Source organism: Varanus komodoensis, unplaced genomic scaffold (genome assembly GCF_004798865.1).
Source record: "Varanus komodoensis strain SLA01 unplaced genomic scaffold, ASM479886v1 scaffold13_3, whole genome shotgun sequence".
In the NCBI taxonomy this organism is placed as follows: Eukaryota; Metazoa; Chordata; class Lepidosauria; order Squamata; family Varanidae; genus Varanus; species Varanus komodoensis.
Window position 1 is genome coordinate 14,448,683 of NW_025335409.1, and position 21,722 is coordinate 14,470,404.

The 21,722-nt window shown below is 39.1% G+C and overlaps 1 protein-coding gene across 1 annotated transcript in view; it reads left to right on the plus strand.

The window, feature by feature from the left end:
• The window catches only part of PRKAR2B (protein kinase cAMP-dependent type II regulatory subunit beta), a 50,485-nt gene extending 29,895 nt beyond the window's left edge, over nucleotides 1-20,590 (plus strand). The window contains exons 4-12 of the mRNA XM_044423507.1: nucleotides 7,470-7,522; nucleotides 8,086-8,169; nucleotides 14,254-14,360; nucleotides 14,931-15,084; nucleotides 16,275-16,376; nucleotides 16,979-17,053; nucleotides 18,921-18,986; nucleotides 19,156-19,294; nucleotides 20,350-20,590. Of these exons, the coding sequence (XP_044279442.1) occupies nucleotides 7,470-7,522; nucleotides 8,086-8,169; nucleotides 14,254-14,360; nucleotides 14,931-15,084; nucleotides 16,275-16,376; nucleotides 16,979-17,053; nucleotides 18,921-18,986; nucleotides 19,156-19,294; nucleotides 20,350-20,483 (914 nt within the window). The 3' untranslated portion in view covers nucleotides 20,484-20,590. The remainder of the gene's footprint in view (nucleotides 1-7,469; nucleotides 7,523-8,085; nucleotides 8,170-14,253; nucleotides 14,361-14,930; nucleotides 15,085-16,274; nucleotides 16,377-16,978; nucleotides 17,054-18,920; nucleotides 18,987-19,155; nucleotides 19,295-20,349) is intronic.
• Nucleotides 20,591-21,722: the final 1,132 nt, after the last annotated feature.

The window sequence follows — 21,722 nt, forward strand, 5'->3', positions numbered from 1 at the left end:
TTTTGGGTTACCCCATCTGAGATTGTAGGCATAGCCTTGGTTTGGGGACTACACTTCTAAGACATTCTTTAGAAGAGCTGTGAAATTCATTGTCTCATAAGAAACTGATAAAACATATTGTAAGAACAATAGCAATGGGTCACATGTCTTTAAATCTCCCTAAGGGTGGAAAATTGATATTATTCCCCCACTTCCCACACATTCACTAGTCTAAGAAGATATGTAACATTTATTTTCAATAATATGGAAGGCATTGCAAAAAGGTAAGAAAGTATATTTTAGCACAGTATGGTAAAATTGTGATGAAACATAGATCTGGACAGATCTGATCTGAACATGGCACTGAGCAGATTTACTGTCTGGAACAATTCATGCAATCTGCAAACTTATTATTTGACATAGTATGTGAATGTAATGCAACAACTGTGGCCAGTATATGCAAAATACAGAGAGTATGACTGTGTACACCAGTTGCTTGGGAACATGGAAAGGTGCTGTTGCTATCATATTCTGCTTGTGCATTTCCCATGAACACTTTGTGAATTGAATGCTGGATTAGATGGACCCCTGCTCTTGATCCAGCATAGCTCTTATTAATTTAACTAAATGTATTGTTGTGGTTGTTATTTATACTGTTGGATCTAGATTTTAGATCCAAGTGTGCAATCCTATACATGTTTAGACACAAGAAGGTACTCTGCTTCCCAGTATAACCCTGCTATTAAAATCAGATGGAAGACAAGTCAGTATATTACTAAGTTCTCCCTTTTATTCTCATGAAACCTAAGTGCAACTAAATTATACCATGTGACTACCTTGCACTTAAGTCCCATGTTTTCAGAGGGGCTTACTCTTGGTTAGTGTGAATAGGATTGCAAAGTTTGTCTGGATACAAACTTATGTACATTTGAAAATTCTGCATTATCAAAATGAAAGCAAAGAGTTGGTATGCATGTGTGACACAGGTGGAAAATTACAGAAAGGTTCTCTGACTTCAGATACTCAAATGAAGAAGCTTGTTAAAATCATCAGTGCAATATGAAGAATTTCCTTTTTCTCATCTGTATTTAATAGTGTACGAATAATGAAATTCTTGTTGACTCGGTTGCTTTCCCCATATTTGTCCTGTAATGAATCTTCTGATTATGTAAGTGTTCTTATGCATTATTTATTGGGCATTGAAATTACCTTAATTTTTCAATCTATCAAGAAGATGATTTACAGTAGGAATAACATTACCTCTTCCGTGACCTTAGAGCCACCCATTTCCATTTTCATTAGTTTCTAAAGTAATCTTATTTCCATTTGTTCTTGTGGTACAAGACCTATTGGATTGCACTGATTGATGGAGGTCTGTCTAAATGTCACTTTGCACAACAATAGCTAAGGGCCTCATTTCTCTCCTTACAATAGGCATCATGTGTAGAAGTGCATTAGATTGTGCATCTGGTTAGGTGATAATGTATTACATCTTTGTAACTTTTTCCAGGAGTACCAACCAGAAACACAACACAACTCATTATGGGTTTCAAGCACATAACTGCAACACTTAATGCAGGGTGGATTGTTTGATGGCAACAAAAAACCCTGATAACCATGGCTGCTTATATGGATTGTTGAACCTAGAATGAATTGTCATGTTGTCTGAACATGGAGACCAAACCCATTGTGTCAAGGAAGCCCCTCAGCAATGGTGGCAAAAATCCCTTGTTGAACTTGTCTGAGCCACCACCACTGATAACTGCCCCACCAGTGTCCAAGCAGGTCTGTGTCCCCATGGGGATTGCTTTTATCTACTGTGACTTTATTCCCTTTCTCCCACTTTTATTTCAGAGATCACTTTTTCTGCTCAGTGGGCTGCCAGTGACAGCCCTTTTGAAGTAACTGTGTGAGATAGTGGTTCACCACCTATTTTTTTTTAAAGTATTTATTTAAGAGTAAGACATTTGCATAGGGTGTTGTTGTTTTTTGTTGTACTTGCATAAATGTGGAAGTGCAGATGTGCAAGGGTTCGAAATGAAAAGCCTTGCTTGCAATGTCCTGTGAAGTGTCTGTGGTCAGGGTGTAGCTGGCATTACAGGGAATGTCCCTGTAATCAGGGACATTGATTCAGAGTAGCCACAAGTAGGTTTAGTCTCTGTGTTCTCTTGACAGCTGTCAAAAGGTGAATGTTGCTTTTAACCCACTAGTCTTTCTTGCTTTTTGTTAGCTTTTGTTGTATGTAACTCATCTTGGTATAATGCATCTTTCCACCTTTTTCTGAGGCTCTAGGTGCTTGGGAAAGTGCAAGTTACCTCCTTAATGAGAGCATTACTGAGATTCATAACTATTAATGGGAGCAATTTTGATAACTAGCTATTAAAACTGAGGCTTTCTTTTAAAATAGGAATTTTAGAGAAACAGACATATAGGTGCATGCTCATGAACCTGTCAAAAATTACTGACTAGCACTGGCAAAAACAGCTCTCAGTGCTCCACGCTGCCATAAATGGGGCGACCTGCACTGAAAGTGAGTGCGGTGTGGTGGTTAGAGTATTGGACTGGGAACCTGGGAAATCTGGGCCTAGTCCCTGTTTGCCCATGAATCTTAATGGGGGACTTTGGTCTGGTCAGTTACTTTCAGGTCAACCTACCTCACATGTTTGTTGTGAGGATAAAATGGAGCTATGTAAGTTGCCTTGGGTTCCTCACAAGAGGCAAAAAGGCAGGATATAAACATAGTGTATTTTTTGTTGTATCATCATCATCCATCATCATCATTTTCTACTTTCCTGAGCATGCAGAGACTCTGGAGAGTCCAAAAAGATAGCGGACATTGAACAATGTCAGATCAAAACTTAAAACTTAGAGCATCTTTCTACAAATGGGATGAACTGTGTGCTACCCTCTTTCTCAAGCAGTGTCTTCTTGCAGCTTTGTTTTGTGCTTGACCTTTGCTCAGTGAAAATGAGGTAACATATTTGAAGCCTGGCTTTGTCAATGTCTGTGGGTATTGCCTGCTTCAACAGCTGAAATGTACTATGGCACTGACAAGGCAAGGCTTCACATTTTGGGTAGCCCAAGTGGTGCACTTCTGGAATGTCAAAATACTGACCAAAGTAAAATAATGAAAACATTTATGCACATTCTTTATGCAGAACAAAACCAAGTGATGGCCACTTAAGTTCACTGCTTAGGCACTTTGGAAGGGTTGTTACTCTGGAGAATATGAAAAGAGATTTCTCAAAAAGTGGAAGAGATTGCAACAACTGGAAAAGGGGTCGCAATCACAATAGAGAGAGGGGATAAGTCCTGCCATGCAAGTCCCTTGGATAAGTGCTGAAGGAAGTTGGGGAAAACTCATGTTGAGCCTGATAATTTGTCAGATACACTGTAGGTTGCTCATGGAGCAACCCACACTATGTAGCTTATTTCACAGGCTGGGCTTCCATGTCTTGTGAATGCACCCATCAAGTTGTAAATTAGAAACTAGTCCATGTAGTGTTGAGAATGCTTGTATCCTCTGTTATTCAATCTATCCATTCAAGAATAAAAAATAACATGTAAAATAGGTACTCCTGCATATACTCATGGATTTAAATAAATAGAAATGTAATATTTCTGGAGTAAGGAACTTGCTTAAACAAACAGATTGCCTTAATGTACTGCTATCCAGATAGACAAGGAAATATCTTTTTTCTGTGGAAAATTATTGGCTGAACTTTTTGTTATGGAATATGTGCAGTCAACTACCAGATGAGAGTTGTAAGCAAAGAAAGAGAACTCTAGCAAAATACTCGAACACAGCTCATAGAACAACATGGCTTGGTTCAGTTTTCAGAACAATGATTATTTGACAAGCAAATAAATGATAAGAGCAAACCAGAACAATTTTAAAGGATGACTGAAGGTTCATTGATTGATTGGAGATACCTGTCTCTTATATGCTTCTTATAAACTGTAGTTTGGACACATCATGAGAAGGTGAGGTTCAGTGGAGAAGACAAGGAACCTAGGGAAAGTCCAAGGTAGAAGAAGAGGAGGAGGAGGAGGAAGAAGACAACCAAATATGAGTTGGATCAATACCATAAATGAAGCCACATCTTTGAGTTTACATGCACTGAGTAGGGCTGTGAAGTACAGGCCATTTTGGAGGGCACTCATGCACATGGTTGCTAAAAGTCAGAGATGATTTTACAGCATGTAACAAGCATGAATAGAAATCTAAGAAATAAACTGATAGGAAACACCTGCAGGTTATAAACACAATAGATTATAATAAAATGATTGTGCAGATGCTGCTGTCGAAAGCCCAGATGTTGGCAGTAATCTCTGCTCTGTTATGCATCCCCATGCCTGGTTAGTTAGATCATGGCCCCTATCATGGAGGTTCCATTTGGTGACATTTTGGCTAATAGTTGTTCATAAGGTTTTTATCACCTGAAATGGATCTAATCCTGTTTTGAACCTGTCCTAGGGCTAGGCATTCTGTTTTGTTCATTCTAGCAGCCTCAGCTGCTTCACACTCAAAAACAGAAAGGGTGGTAGGGACAAGAGCTACTTGCTTGTGGTTCTCATTCAGACTGCAGTGCATCTGTTTTCCTGACCAAAACAAAGCAGATAACAATGCATGATCAAAGAGCCTTCTGGTGTGGCACATGCCGGCCTTAATTTGGCAAGACTTGGCAGCTAGCGGGTGCCAGCTGTTCTGGAAGAATTGGGCAGAGGTCTCTTCAGTGGTCAACCTCCTGCCCTCATCTGATACACAGCTTGAAGGACATTTCAGCAATGTAGGTTTTTCAGCTGAGTTACGGAGTCGAGGAAAAACAAAAGCAAAATTTTATTTAAGTGTGATTTGTACAAAAGGTCCTAGTCCTTCCTGAAGCTTTTAGCACTCAGGTGGAAGGTAGTGCAGGGGGTTGCAGATTATTTTAATGCTAAAAGCTTTCTGAGTGATTTAATATTGCAGTTCACAACCCTTTGTGTGATCTGCTCATGACATGTTAACTGCACCCTGTTTCTGATACTCGGAGTCCATTTAAAAAATCAAAAATATTTTGAGGTTTGAGCACAGTATGGGTGCTGTATGTCTCATCATTTTAGAGATGGATATTGGGACATTTTTGGATGTGCTCCATGGATGAACCCTAATAGTAGAAAGGGTCTCTCATGCAGCAGCAGGAGACAAGACAATCCATTGAAGGCTCATGGGACAGTTATTATACAGGCTGAACCTTGGAAACATTAAGCTCTGCATTGAAATTTCTTTTAGTGTCTGGACAGAAGCCTGATTTTACATTTCTGTACAGCTCCAATAGCCAATGCAGTCCAGGCAGTGCACAAAAGTTAAAACTATGAAATACAACAATATGATTATGCAACTTTAAAAGTGTAAAACTACTATGTTAAACCAAAATATAAGCAAGCAGCCATAGAAAGGTCTAAAAATTAATGCTGCAGTAAAATTTTTGACTGATTTCCCCCACTGCCTGGGCAGGGAGAGAATGCTGTAAACAAAAATTTCTAGTGTGTTTAAGAGCTCTTCATAATACCTGCTTTCATCTCTACACTACTTCCTAGACTGACCACACAGCATTAGTTATCCCAGCTCAGTTTCTGCTGAGCTGAAAGCCAGTTGTGAAGAGGCCCACTGTATTGCAAAAGAAAGCAAGAGGTGGGGCAATTTAAAAGTAAAAAATAGGTGGAAGAATCCTTCACAGCTTCATTTGTTGAACATGGAAACAGTTACGCCTCTTTTGCAGGGAGGGAGGAATTTCACAAATGTACAGTACAGGATTCAGGACAGTATAGCTAAAGATACAATAGAAAGGTCTGAACCTGGTGCCAAAAAGACTACAGTGTAGGTGCCGGGAGAGCCTCTCTGGGGAGGGTGTAACATGACTGAGCTGCCACAATTCAGAAGGCCCTCTCAGTAGTAGCCACTGACCTTGGTTCATTTGGTGGGGGCACCTGCACAGTAATAACTGGGAAGAGAGTACATCTTAAGAGTATACATTTCCTCTTCACTCCTCCACTTCCCAAAATTAGAGTTAAAGAATCTGGTCAGAAAATGGGGATGCTGGGGTCCCAGTATAGATTTAACCAATGATGAGCCATGGTGCCCATGGGCACCAAATAATATAACCTGCCTCCACTTTTGGATTGTTGTTTTGTGTGAACCCAGTGAGCATGGGATATGCAGGGATTATTAACCCTTTTTGTTCAGCCTTTCCATAACCCATGTGCTCTGAGTTACCATGACACAACAACCCCCACGCAGAGCTGCATATTGAAAATGGTGATTGCCCATGCCCACAGTCATTGCAGTCCCACCTTTGCTGGGCTTGTATCAGGCAAAAAGCCCCATTGATATAACATGGTATCAGGTAGGGTTTGTATCACTGCATTCACATTCTTCTTAAGCCTAGAGAAATTCCTGCACAGGGAGCATTTCAGAACAATGTTTCTGTAACCACAATTAAGAAAGAAAGGGTTTTGGTAATTGACAGGATTTCTAATGGTCTGACAGATACCTGGTTTATGTAAACCAAAGAGTGTGCTGGTTGTATCCCAGTACAGATGCACCATTTGTAATAACTGTAGGTAACTCTGTGTGGACCTCTTTTCACTATCACTGCAATTTTTGCAGTTCTGGGTACCCATCCTTTAGGCTGCTCCATTCATTTAGATCATCACAGCAGAGCAAACAGCAACACAAACAAGACACTTTAGTAGAGCCCTCTCCTTAGGCAGCTCATGCCCTAATCATGAATGAGCTAAACTACAGTGAACCGGAAGAGAGGTTTCTCAATGAAAGATTGTCAGAGTTGTTATTTACATAGTAGCATTGGTTAAAGAGCCCTTTGTTTCTGCCTCAGCATGCATGACAGTGGAATCAGCTGCTGACAAACAACCCTTGCGCATGTTGGGTAGTGGCCTTGGTGCACCCCCAAAATTCCTGTGAGGGCATAGTTTTTGTATGAGTTAGGTCAGAGTGAACACTGTACATTGTTTACATAGAACTGAATAAATTTCCATGACCTGGCAGGACTAGTGGCTGGAGAGAAATGGGAAATTAAGGTTTATATCTTCTACCATCAAGTCTATAATTTGGTAGGAGGCAGGGTGGCCCTATATTATTAAAAATATAATAAAACCTTTCAATAAACAATAAGTAAGAAAAAATATAGAAATATAGAAAAGCATACAAGGAGCCAGAGTATGTTTGGCCTAGTGAAAGGAAGATTTAAAGGGAACTGTACAAAAAGTATTCTGTTTCTTTAGTTATTTGATTTACTAATTTCAAATATGAAACCCTGTTTTTTAATTAGGATATGCAAGGCAGTGAACAACAGCATGATAAAATCCAATCATTGATATCAGTTCTAAATAATTCCCATACTAATATTATTAATTAATATTAATCTGAACAGTAAATGTTGAACATACATTGCCGTTTGGGAAGCAGCTTATGTTTTTATTGTTTTTAGTGTGTGCAGAAGCTTATAATCCAGATGAAGAAGAGGATGACACCGAATCAAGGGTATGTCAGTAGAGGAAATAAATATTTTTATTCTTGGAAAGAAACTAAAAGGAAGAACACATGAATTAGGCTTATGCGAATGGGGTGGCATACAAGTTGTCCAAATAAATAAATAAATAAATAAATTATAAGGATATTCCTTTTAATGTTGTATAACATACATTGTAACATTTTGTAAATTCTAAATGAAAACATTTTTCTTTCAAAAATAGCCTTTTTTGTAATTCCCTTTAATAGCAATGGAGGACATTTTAAGTCCTTCTTGGAGTTTGCCTTTCATCTGTGAGATTTAAAAATCTAAAATTTTCAGGTATTTCCCTGACAATATATTATAGCTTGCTTTAGAGCGTTGATTGCAATCGGGGAAGGGTGGGGCCCTGCGTAAGCTGTTCGACTGCAATTCCCAACATGCTTCATCACTGCAGTCGAACAACATCTGGAAGGCCAAATGTTCCCCATGCCTGACTTAGATCATCCTTTGTGTATGGCCTTTTCTGTTACTGCTTTTCTTAAGACTGCCCTAAAAAAGAAAAAAAAATACAAATTGTAATGATTTCTTGCAGGTTATTCACCCCAAAACAGATGATCAAAGAAACAGACTACAAGAAGCTTGCAAAGATATTCTCCTATTTAAGAACTTAGATCCGGTAAGAGTTGACTTTTTGTGCAGTGAAAGCAGAAATTAATGAGATGCATCTTCAAGTGAAATTCTGGTATTAAGCATCATACTGGGATTTTCATTCCTTGAACAACAAAGCGTTGTGAAGGTCAATGTTAACATGGAAAAGCTGCAGTAGTGCCTTATCAAATAATAAAATATTAATTACACTTAAAGGATTTGAAGTTATATTCCTTGCTTATTTAAAGTTAATGTTTATAGTGTGTGAAGTTTGAAGTGTACATGATAGAAGCTTGAAGTTTATATGATAGAAAACATTATAGAGTGACACTGATGTTTGGGGGAGGGTTGTCCATATTATTTTAATTACTGTAGTATCTGAATCACACTTTAACATGCATTTTTTAAAAATACTCCAAATACAGTCGAGATCCAGTTTGTAAAGAGCCAGCTAGGGATCATAAGTGTGCAGAAGGCTTCTGTGTCCCTGTGCTTAACTGTATGAAGAACTTGTTGTGTAAGAAGATACACGTGAAGCCCTCAGAAGAATAATTATGTCCAATGGTCATAGTGCAGTGGTAGAGCAGATGCTTTGCATGTAGAAGGTCCCAAATTCAATCCTCAGCGTCTCCAGACTCCTGTCTGAAACTCCAGAGAGCTGCTGTGCTTTAGCATACACTGGTCTTTTGTCGCCTGGTGCCCTCCAGATGTTTTGAGCTGCAGCTCAGTATTTTTGACTGTTGGCTAGGCTGGCTGGGGCTGATGAGAGTCGAAGTCCAGAACACACGGAGGGTGCCAGCTGGTGTAGACAATGCTGAGGTGAGTGGGCCTAAGTGGATCGATGCTGAGCTACGTTTGTCTACTATAGGGATTATTACAGTTTGTTTTGTACTGTGGAAGTCCAGCATCCAAAAGGCACTAATAGATAACGAATATGTGTTTCAATTCCCACTCTGTGTCTGTAGTATGCATATAACTATGGAGTTAACATTTAATACTTTGCCTTCTCCAAGGCATGAAGCTGACTGGCATGCATCTTTATTATGGCTTCTGACTGTGGCTTATTTTCAGAAATGCTCTGGTTGTGGGAGTGAACTGAGAACAGTAATTCTACATTCTTTCAGCTGCAGGTGAAAGCATCAAACTATCATTGAATCTATTGTTGATCTGGGTAGGTGGAAAGGCTGGTAATCCTTTCCTTTCCTCTCCACCTACATCTCTTTCCTTGCAGCTGGAAAAACCAATCACCAACAGGGTTGGGTGTGCTCAGGAAATGATGGCCTTCCATACAGCTCCTGGCTCTGTCTCAACATGAAATCCCTGCTTGCCGTGAACATTTGGCACAAAATAAATGTGTATAACAATTTGTGGAAGATAATGTTTTCCTTGGCTTCTTACTAATTACCATCCTGATCACCAGACTTTGGAGGTGCATCATTATGCTGTTATTTGTTTGGCAACATATTTTATAGCTCTGTATCTACACAATTTCTTTTTGTTTGGAAAGCTGTGCAAAAATTATTCCTTTAAGAGAGAGAGAGAGAGAGAGAGAGAGAGAGAGAGAGAGAGCTCCTCACACCGTTGCCTTATTTTGAAATAAGCTTGTGAGAATTTGAAATACACAGTTACAAAATCTTGAAAGTAATTGCCTTCTTCCATTTTGATATTAAATCTTTTTTAATCTGAAACAAGCAAGCAAATAAAATAATACTCCTTCATATAAGATTTTTCTTAGAAAGCAAGCAAATGGTGACTTTCTGATTAGTCAGAAACAGTTTGCTTCCAGTATTCAATCTATTAGCATAAGATGGAACCAGAGTGTCATCTTTACTGAAATATGCTAAGGGATTTTGTGCCAAGAGCTATGATGAGGAAGCTTCTGGCACCCATTACTTAAGGTCCTAGAATATTTGCAGAACTTAAATGCCTGGAAAACAAAATAAACAGCATCAAATGTTTTCAGATCATCTGCAACAGCATGTGAATAAGCTGAAGGGTCAGTGTGAAGGAAGAGAATTGACCTCCATTTTTCATTTACTTTTGTTGTAGGATATTAAGGAATTGAGTGTGTATGTGAGTCTGAGTGTAAGAGAGGGAGCAAGGGAGGGAGGGAGAAAATCAGTCATTGGTTGCTGACTGGGAGCCAATAAGGTAGAATGAAACAAGTCAGACAAGATAGTGTGATAAGTAGTGGGAACTCAAGGAAATAATGAATAGGTGAGACAAGAGGTTGAAGAATGGTGGGGGGGGGTATGTTGAGACATATGATAAACTTCCTACATGGGTGAGGAAGAAGATGGCCTGTGATCTGTTGGCAGAAGGAGGGTGCAAAGGCCAGGAAATAGGAAAACTGAGCCAGAAAGTAGGGATGCATTAGATAGTTGCATCTATCATTTTGAGAGAGCTTCTGCATTTACAAAAATACACAGAAGTGAAAAAAATCTTCCAAGTCTAGCTTTTTCCATCATTGCAGCATTATGACGGGAAAAACTACACCTGATGATATTTTTCCTTTAAGGATGCAGTCCTGGCTGGAGAATGCTAAAAATGTAGGACTTTCATTCCAACATGCATAGGATTGAAGCCTAACTCACTTTTCTTAAGAATCACGGAAGTCTTAGTTTCTGCATCTAGAAGCCATTTAATTCCATAAAGTTAATGGGATACAGCAGGGACGATGGCAAGTGTGGCTCCTGCTGTTAGACAACCAATATTCAGGTGGAATGAATATATTTAGGAAGGTCTGTTGGTGGGAACTAGCTATGCTAGCCTCCCCAAAGTTATAAATTCACCAACCCTTACATATTGAAAAGTAGCTGTTTCTTGACTAATGGCAGGATTTTTCCAGTTCTGGCTGATATGCAAGATTGAATCAGTAACCTGACTTCACAATACATTTCTCATATTCTTAATTGCAAATTCTAAAGAAATCAAATAATTATATATGATATAATATAATTATGTATTTTATCTTACGGGGCTCATTCGAAGAGACAACTGTTGTGCTTTTTGTTTTTGAGGCATATGTTACTGAACTCCTTCCTATAGTGGTAGAGTACGCACACTGCCTCACCTCTGCACACCACCTGTGAGGATTAATAAAAAGATTTTGTGCATATGCTCATAAGCACAAAAGCCCAGGCTATATAGTTCTTTTCCCCAAAAAGCAGGGGGTGGGGAAAGGAGGGGTAGACTGCACTAATAGTCATTGTGCAATTCTGCCTGTGTGTGTCATTCTTCCCTCTGCTTTTTACTATGTCTTTGGATTCCAGCCTTCAGATCCTTGGTTTATCGCAGTGGTTCTTAAACTGGTTTTGATTTGGGTTTTACATTGAAAATCTGGACCCATTTCAGTTCATCTTCAGACCTGGGTACGGTACTGAATCTGCCTTGGTCACCCTGTACGATGTCCTGTGCAGGGAGAGAGACGGGGTGTGTCCCTGTTAGTTCTCCTGGACCTCTCAGTGGCTTTCAATACCATTGACCATGGTATCCTCCTGGATAGGCTGGTGGGATTGGGAGTAGGAGGCACTGCTTGTCAGTGGTTCCACTCCTATCTCAACAGCCGATTCCAGAAGGTGGTGCTGGGGGACTTTGGCTCTGCGCCATGGCAACTTTGTCACGGAGTACCACAGGGTTCCATTCTGTCCCCCTTGCTATTTAATATCTACATGAAACCACTGGGAGAGGTCATCAGGAGGTTTGGGCTGCAAAGTCATCAGTATCTGATGACACCCAGCTCTACCTCTCATTTTCACCTAACCCAGGTGAGGCAGTGGCTGTACTGAACCGGTGCCTGGGCAAGGTAATGGGCTGGATGAGGGCCAATAAACTGAAGCTCAATCCAGGTAAGACGGAGGTTATGTTGGTAGGAGATTCGAGCTCCTGGGTAGGTGACTTGGGCCTTGCCCTGGACGGGGTTGCACTCCCTCTAAAGGACAGGGTCCACAGCTTGGGAGTGCTCCTCGAGCCGGAGCTGTCCTTGGAAGCCCAAGTGACAGTGGTGGCGAGGAGTGCTGTCCTTCAGCTTCGGCTAATTTATCAGCTGCGTCCCTACCTGGAGGAGGATTGCCTAGCAACAGTAACACACGCATTGGTTACTTCCCAGTTGGATTTCTGAAATGGGCTTTATGTGGGGCTGCCCTTGAAGACAGTCCGGATACTTCAGATGGTTCAAAATAGAGCTGCCAGGATGCTGTTGGGGACTGGGCGTTATTCTCATATAACCCCAGTCCTCTATCAGCTCCATTGGCTTCCCATCGAAGTCCGGGCTCAATTCAAGGTGATGATTATTACCTATAAAGCCCTAAACGGCTTGGGACCAGGATACCTAAAGGAACGCCTTTTTCCCTATTTGCCCTCCCGCCCCCTGAGATCGGCAACAGAAGCCCTCCTCCGAGAACCTTCTGTGAAAGATGTTAGGAGACAAGAGTACCCAGAGGAGGGCCTTCTCTGTGGTGGCACCCTGACTGTATGTTTTTCGGTGCCAGGTTAAGACCTTTTTATTTAACCAATATTTTAATATGTTTTAATATTGAATTTTATTATTGTATTTTATTTACTTGCAGCCAGAGTGGGTCATCAGTTTATTTATGCTGTAAGCTGTCCAGAGACTTAAGTTATTAGACGGCATACAATTTTATTTAATAAAGAAAGAAAGAAATTGCAATTCCAAACTGCTTGAGCTTTGTAGACTATTTTTTGTTTTTTGTTTTTGTTTTTTTGGTAAGGGGCTTACAACGTTTCTATGGAAGCTGCTCTTACTAGCTAAAAGGCAGCCTCGGGTTAAATAGCTAATTCGAACAGAAACATGAGTTACCCCTTCAGAATAATTGGTGTGAACTTGCTCTCTCTTGTGGGCATTCTCTCTCTCTCTCTCTCTCTCTCTCTCTCTCTCTCTCTCTCTCTCTCTCACTCTCTCTCTCTCTCTCTCTCTCTCTCTCATATTTCTGTTTTTGCTGGGACTTAGGGAGCATCTCTTTTAGGGATCTCCTCATGGGTGTCGCTCTTCCACAGTCCATGTGAAAGATCACCAGGAACCACTGGTGGTCTTATGGATCTGAAGCTTGTCATGGATGAGAAACACAAGCCACAGTAGTCTAGTTACACTGGGAAGTTTTTCAATTCTGTTGTCTTCTATTTTTTCAAAGAATGAATTTATGTTACTTGTTTAAATCTAGATGGGGATATACTTTTGACTGTATAAACCCTCTTGGGATATATTGATGGTTTTTAATACAACTGAAAGAAAGAGTTAAAGTATGCTTACTTCAAATATTTATGTTGATCCTGGGACTTCACAATGAAATGAACAAGTTACTTCATTTTTACTGTATTTAGGAATATTTGTATTGAGCTACAAGACAGGAAAATATTGAGATAGTAACAATAGTCCACAAAGGTGTTTTGCCCACAGATGTAGCATATATAATATTTTCTGTATGCCATTTTGGCTAAATAATAGTTCCATGTTGTGGCAAACTGATGCAATTGAAATAAAAGAACACCCGGGGGGGGGGGGGGGGAGGGAGGTTTAAAACTGGTGAAATTGGCCACGACTATTAGATTTTCAGTAATATATTATTGCAATCATTAGGTTAATATAACTTGAGTGCGGTGTGGAAGAGGGGCCCCAGAAATACTAAAACTAAGTGATCTCTGCCCAGGCTATATTTTTGACTCTGAAATGGACAAAAATGCAATCTTAAAAAAACAAAGTTTGTGGAAGAGGTTCTCCGGGTATGCTGTCGTATAATGTAAGCCAAAGACTGAGGTCCACTACAGTGATGCTGTATATGTCAGAGTTAACAGAGAGGAAGGGAAGGGAAATTTACACTGCAGTGGGTAGGTAAGGGAGCCCATCTCTTCATTTGGGTTGTGTCTGTACCAGACCCGAGCCCCATATAAAAACAAATACAAAAATTCAACCTAGGCTTGTGGGCGTAGATGGATGCAACAGTCCTTGTGTACTGGATGGCACTGGGAAAGCCACAAAAGTCAGTCTGATTGCAAAACAGGCCAAGCAAAGGTCATGCGAATCAAGCGTGAGGAGCTTGCATTTCAGGATAACATTTCATATTATTTCCTCTGCTTTTGTATTCCTGATTAACAGGAACAGATGTCTCAAGTATTAGATGCCATGTTTGAAAAACTGGTTGAAGGAGGGGAGCATGTCATTGATCAAGGTGATGATGGGGACAACTTTTATGTAATTGATCGGTAAGTTATCTGTGTAGTGATGTGGAGGGGCTGAGATTGCACTATTACATTGGAGGGAGTCTACAGTTTTTGCATTATAAATCCTGGGTATGGCAGAAATCAAATGAAAAGTTATAGGTTTTCCCTATGATAAAATATAGTGGGCACAACCTAGTGAACTGTGTATGGCTTAATGCTCGGTGATTTCAGTAACATTTTATCTCGATTGTACAAACCAACTTTAAATGAAGGAAAACAGATTCAAATTTGTCCCAGTTTTGAGGACCCTGTGGATCTTACACATATCTTAATTGTTGCTGCAGTTCTACATTGTACAGTGGAAATTGTAAATCACTTCTTAACAAAAATGTTTGAGTATGGCTATAACAAATATTGCACTGTTGATAAAATGTTAAGTTTGGAGGTTGTTTTTCTTATTTCTGGTTGTATCACATGTATTTTTGATGGAAGTGATACAAGAATAATTCCATTTTAATCTTCTAGCTATTATGTATCTTAAATTCAGATCATGCAGAAATCATGCAGAACTCATGCAGAAATGACTGATCATTCACACTGCATATTTTACAGAGGGACTTACGATATATATGTGAAATGTGATGGTGTTGGAAGGTGTGTTGGGGCCTATGACAACCGTGGATGCTTTGGTGAATTGGCTTTAATGTACAATACACCTAGAGCAGCTACAATTATTGCTACCTCTCCTGGTGCTGTGTGGGGTTTGGTAAGTTTCTTTATAACTTATCCTATTACCTCAAGACAAATACAGGCAGTCCCCAGGTTATGAACAAATTCTGTTCATGAGTAAACAGAACTTTGTCTTTTAAGTTGAATGTGTGTGGAAGTTGGATCAGGCACAGTTGGCCCTCCACATTTGTGGGAGTTAAGGACACACAACCTCTGTGACACTGGAAAAACCACAAATATCTCTAGTCCCCCTCCGCCTCCTCTTTGCAGCAAGGAAATGCTGGAAAGATTTCCCTCTCTGGATGGACAGGGCAGGAAGGTATGCTTTGGAGGCCTCCCTCCTTCCCCTTGCATTTCTTCTCTTTCTATTGTGATGACTATTTTCTGCAGTAAATGGCAGTTCATTCATAAGTATGGGTTGTTTGTAACTCAGACGTTCATAACTCGGGGACTGTCTGTAAAATGTTTTTGAAAGAATATATGAGACTTGCATCATGATGACTGCATGGACTGCAAATAACCTGTGTACTCCACTTTCTGTTCAAAATCCATGCGGTTGTTACTATTTCCCTCAGTAGGAGGAAAATTGCATCCATTGGCTGTGGCCATGAAGACTATACTGATTGTATCCATAGCTGGGATGCAACCTTGCTAAAGAAATGCTCATTTATTCATTCTAAGAATTGACTGAACAACCCCTCAGTTAAGTTTCAACTTTTAAAATGTCCTGCTCTGGATGCAAGTAAAAGCAATGTGTCTATATTATTTGCTTTTTAGATAAGGCATAACCTGTACGTGAAAGAAGGGAGAATGCCTCTTTCGGGCTATCTAGTTTAACATGGATTTGTATTAGAACATTTTTAACTTGCTGTCACAGTTGGGAGACACCTTTTTAGTCAATGAAAAACTTGAAATTGTTTAACCAATTGATTGCATTCAAGTACATTCATCTGGAAATAAGCCCCACTGGACATTTTAAGACATTATTTTAATAAGCATTTATAGGCCTGGTCTGTGAATATTGTAACCTTAATCAGTAAGCTGTTGTATAACAGTGACCAATGTGCCTAGTTAAGGATAAGTTGAATGTTCCCATATGATCTATGGTATTCCAGCCCACATTCTTTTTTATAGTAAGAAAACTACAAGTTTTTATGTGGCAAATCATTGTATAAATTATTGTGCATTTTATACACTTTAAATTACAATCTTGTTTTCTTTTTACAGGACAGACTAACATTTCGAAGAATCATTGTAAAAAATAATGCCAAAAAGAGAAGAATGTATGAAAATTTTATTGAATCTTTGCCCTTTTTAAAATCTTTAGAGGTAAGTCTACTTATATTTTTTTACACTTTTTGTATTTGCCTAATACGATAAAATTACATGGTTTCTTGGTATTATTTTAATATTTTAAAGTTGTTTTTCTTTAACTGAAAAAGCAATGTATCATTTTTGCACCCAAATTTATTTCAATACATTATATTCAAAATCTGAAATAAAATAGCAAGTAATGCTTTGAGTACCTTGGTAGTTTTACTAGCCTTCATGTTCCTGTACTTCAGTAGTTCTTATGAAACACAGTATTTTCAGGGACCTGTCCACTGTAAATCATCATGCCAAGCATCCTGAAAGGAATTTCTGCAGAGTTATGATTCTTCACTTCCAATTCCCAACCTTGAACCATTTGAAGTTACATCTCTAAGGAAAAGGGCAGGCTATGATGGAAAATACATACCATTCCCGGCCCCCAAGTGAATGGAATTAAAGAATACCAGTTGTAGTTAGAGAAAAGCTGTCAGCAATGTAATAGTAAGACCAAAAGCAATGGGCAAAATGGTGGTTATAAGAACAAGTATACTTGTTGCTGTCTGTGATATGTTGGAGATTTTGCATGGAAATTAGCATGACCTGCCTTCCTTTTGTTAAAGCTTTCTGAAAGACTGAAAGTGGTGGATGTCATAGGCACCAAAATATACAAAGATGGAGAACAAATCATTGCTCAGGTATGTCATTTGTGTCTAGTTTATTCAGTCATTGTAAGTTATTTTGAGTTTATGTGGAAGTGGTTTGTACATAAAATTGCCTTGGGACAATTTGGTAGAGCGACACCTGAGACTACTATGCAAGGACAAAAACTGGGTGTGCAACTAAAAGGCAACTGTCTGCTGAAAATTAAAATTCTAGGTGTTATAAAAATTATGTAAACACTAAGAATTAAAGTTAACAAGACTTAGCAGTGCAGATGGGCAATCATTCTGCATATTCCAAGCCATCACTGCAGCTTCTCATGTTGTGTGAACTTGGTAAGCTGGGATTGTTAGTGTGGTTAGCAAACTAATCACAACCCAGTAGGTGATTTGTTAAACATGGCAATATCTTATTTTTGCAGGGTCAAAGTATAAGAGCCAGTGTAGTGTAGTGGTTAAAGTGATAGACTGGGATCTGGGTTCTAGTCTCCACTCGGCCACATAGCTCACTGGGTGACTTTGAGCCAGGAATGTTGTGATGAAAAGACTGAGAGGTGAAGGAGTATTATGTAAGCCACCTTGTGTTTCTTGAAGGAAAAACAATAGGATCAGTAAATAGAGTAAGTCAAGTCTCCAAACATAGTCTACAACTCACTGTATCCTGGGGTGATTTTGTGTATTGGGTCAGCAAGTGAGTGATGGGAGGGTATCTCTATTTACCACAATGTATGAAACCATATGATGGACAACCTGCAGTTTTGGTTTTTTTCTGTTTGTTTTTAAAAACATGAATGATAGCAGGCTTCTTTACAAAACAGCTTCTTTATAGGCTTTAGTAATACCAAACCAATCTGGCCTTTAGCAGCCACTGAGAACAAACAGAGCCTCATCCATTGGTTTATATAAGTGGTCTCTTCACAGCTGGGTTTTTATCAGGCTCCCTTTTTCTCTGGTAAGTTTACAAATGGCCATTAAGGAGAGTGGGTCAGTCTTACGTTTTATTACATCTCTATCCAACAAAAGAATTACTGGCCCAGTTCAGACATAACACTAAAACTTGCACAAGGTTTAGGCTTGCACATTCCCTTCTCTGTTCTCCTCTTTGCTCTTGTGCAGGAAGGAGATAGCAAAACCTTCCAAACATTTTTTTTAACAGAGCATACCATTGTTCTCCATGACACCTAAACTCTGGTTTGTTATTTAACAAACCAGCATATCAAACTGTAGCTCAGACAGACCGTGGTGTAGCATTATGCTCAAACCAGCCTATTGTCTCTAGCTTGAAGCCGATGCTCTATGTCATCCCTTGGCAAAGTAGCCTATCTTTGTTCAGAACAGGAAGGACAAAGTAAACTATCTTTTTCTTGGCAGAGTCCTTGAGAATAGCCAGCAAACAAATGCATAATAAAAGTATCGCTGCTTTTGATTCTGTGCCTGTTTAATTTTGTGCAGCACCTGAGAGAACCTGAATATTAGTACATGGTTTATTTCCACCAGTTCTCAGAGAAAACCATGTGAAGAGAGGTCCTTTCTGGATGAGTTTCAGACAGCTGAAGCCCTGTCATGCTGCTGCATTGGCTTGTCCTTTCAGACACTGGCTGCTTCCACTTCCTACTTTTTCCCACATTGATCTTTGAAGATTGAAGGAAATAACAACTGAATTACATATTATGTCTCCAAAACTTTGCATGGGAACAGACCCAGCAGTCTGTTAATGGTTCTTGTTTTGATTAGCAGGATGTGGAAGCTGCTCAGTTATTTATGATGAAAGGAAAGGATCATTTCAAACTGACTGTCTGATCATTGTTTTGAATTAAACTGTTGGAAGTGTTTTTTGTTGCTGTTAGTAATAAAACTACTAAATAATTCCATTTATGTTTCTGTTACTGAAAAAAAAAAACAGGGAGACATGGCTGACTCTTTCTACATTGTTGAATCTGGAGAAGTGAAAATTACAATGAAAAGAAAGGTACAAAATGTATTAAAGTACAACTGAGTTTTTATTTTACTTATCGTTTTCAGTAAAGAGCATGTATGCAACTTGACTTTGTTTACCAAAATATATTGAATGTTAGTGTGCTTATTACACTTTGTTTGGTAAATGCCTGGGTGCTTTGTTTTTCTTCCATGCCTTTTAGGTTAAACAGGATATAGATGAAAATGAAGCAGTTGAAATTGCCAGGTACACTAGAGGGCAGTATTTTGGAGAACTTGCTCTTGTAACTAATAAACCTCGAGCTGCCTCAGCATTCGCACTCGGCACTGTAAAGTGCTTAGGTAATACAAAGTTATTTTTTCTGCCATTTGCTTTGTTTCACAAAACAAGGAACAGCATGATTTCTGTTGGCAAGCATATGCTTTCTGTACAATATGCTCCCTTAAACTGTAAAGCCAAATTTCATTTCATCCATAGCATTCATTTCTGTTCCTTGTGCCTGCTGTTATGCTATCAGATGTTCTACTCTGCTGACAATATGATGAACCCAGCAGTATTTCAGCTTTTCTCAGTAATTGGTCAAACATGGTAATGTGCTGATGTTTGACATAAAACAGTCCCCAGAAAGTATAAAGCTATTTATTTTTCTTCATCATGGTCTTTGTGCATCACAGTGCAAGACCTAGATTGGAAGAAACTTCCATAGCTAAGTGTAATGGAGTATATGAGATCCCCTCAGTTTCTTTGCAAGCTTTAAAGGACGGTATATTCCCCAAACAATGGATCTGTAATTAAAATGATTTGAACTTTAGAGCACCGCTTTTTATCTCACCATATAATTTATGTTGAATAAAACTTACCATGATAAGAAGATGAAAAGTATTCAGGGTTAAAGTGATAGAAATGTAAAAAATATATCACTGGAAATTAAACTCTCTCCCTTTTATTTAAGAAAAAAACTTTACAGACTGACACAGAGAAAGGAGTGTAAATAACACCTATGTTTTAATTGAATTCTTTGTTACTACTGATCTTGAAAGCTCTGGAAAAATAGCTAGTTCTACATTTAAAATGCTTTTGAACATGATCAGAAATTTCTTGGCTTTCATTTCTGATGCACTGCTTCAGAAGATGCTCAGACTAGATTCAAGGAGAGCTTTTTGGGAAGTGTAGATACTGCAGTAGGAAAGAGGGCAGGTCCCAGCAGGTGCATGGAAATACACACATGGCTGTGTCAGATTTCGCATGCTCTTTTCACTTGGGCTGATCAAATATGGGTTGCCTTAATAATTTTACTATTATTATCTAGAACTTGACAAAGTAAACAGTGGACTTTTCCTACCCACAGTTTAAAAGACATCATTATATTCTGTCTCTTTCTCCTTTTATATTTTAGTTATGGATGTACAGGCATTTGAAAGGCTTTTGGGACCTTGTATGGAAATTATGAAAAGGAACATTGCAAACTATGAAGAACAGCTAGTTGCTCTGTTTGGAACAAACATGGACATAGCTGATCCCAGTGCATGAAGTAAAGTATGAAACCACAGGATTCGTTTATGAAAAATAGCACAGTAGTGGTTAGTCCACTGAAAATGTGTCTATCTTCCTGTAGATGCTAAGCATTTTTCTGTGAATTAACAGTCTTTGGTTTTTATTTTTCCCAATTTTATTGACCTTTTTGGTACACAGCAGTTCAGATGTGTCAGCAAGTGGAGTAGAGACATCATTGTGTTGGTCCAACTTTGAAGAAGAATTGAGCCACCAGCACCTCAGCTTTTAGGAAATAGTCCTGCAAATCAATCGCATAAGCCCTTTGAGTTCAGTGGGAATTCATCATTTTGTATGCAGTTTTTAGGTTATAACCATCTAGTACTTCTAAAAAACTCCATGCATTCTATTATATAATGTTCAACAATTCATTTGAAGAATTCCATTAGTATAATCCAAACACTTGGACATGTTTGTTTGTGTTGCTAAGCCATCTTATGATAAGCCATGCTGAGTTTGTAGTTTGCTCAACAGTTCCACAATATGCCAGACAGATGATTGGGCTTACTATGGGTTGCTCTCCCTCTACTTCCTCTTGAGTTCTCTAGCTGATATCCCAGTGTCCTTTGCAGCAGAATCTGTCTTGTCTCCTCCTCATCACTACCCCTACCACTCTTGCCCTGCTGCCACAGCCTCAAAAAAGCACAAGTGGGGTTGTGTTGTTATTTTGATTTGATATTCTTTCAGTCCCTGAAATACATTTAATTTTTTTAAAAAAATATTTTGTTGTTGGACTTTTGCAAATGCATGAGTACGCTCTTAATGACTGTCAGATATCTATAATCTTGCTTAGTCAATGTCTTTGCCTGTTTCAGCTGTCCAAGGGCACAGCAAAGTAGAATAGGTAACTGATTTACAAGATAAGATTGTATTTGGCTAATTGCTCACAATCTCGGGGAACCAGTTGCCAAGTTGCCAATTGAAAAGCACTGATAAAGGAAAGGGCAAAAGAGAGTGCACCAAAAGGTGGGGGAATAACATCTCCCTCTTAGAAATATAAATTGAGCAATATAACCCCCTTGCATTTAAGTTTTTGGTGCCGTCCACATTTTCAACACTCCCCAACTCTCCAGCTACTTTTGAAATACGAGATATGAACTGCTCCCCACACATTTCCATGGCATTCTTGGAGCACTTACCTGTTGAGGTTACTGAGATTCTCTGACAGTTCTAAAAATGCAGAAATACAAGCAAATACAATGTCTGGAAAGTCAGTAA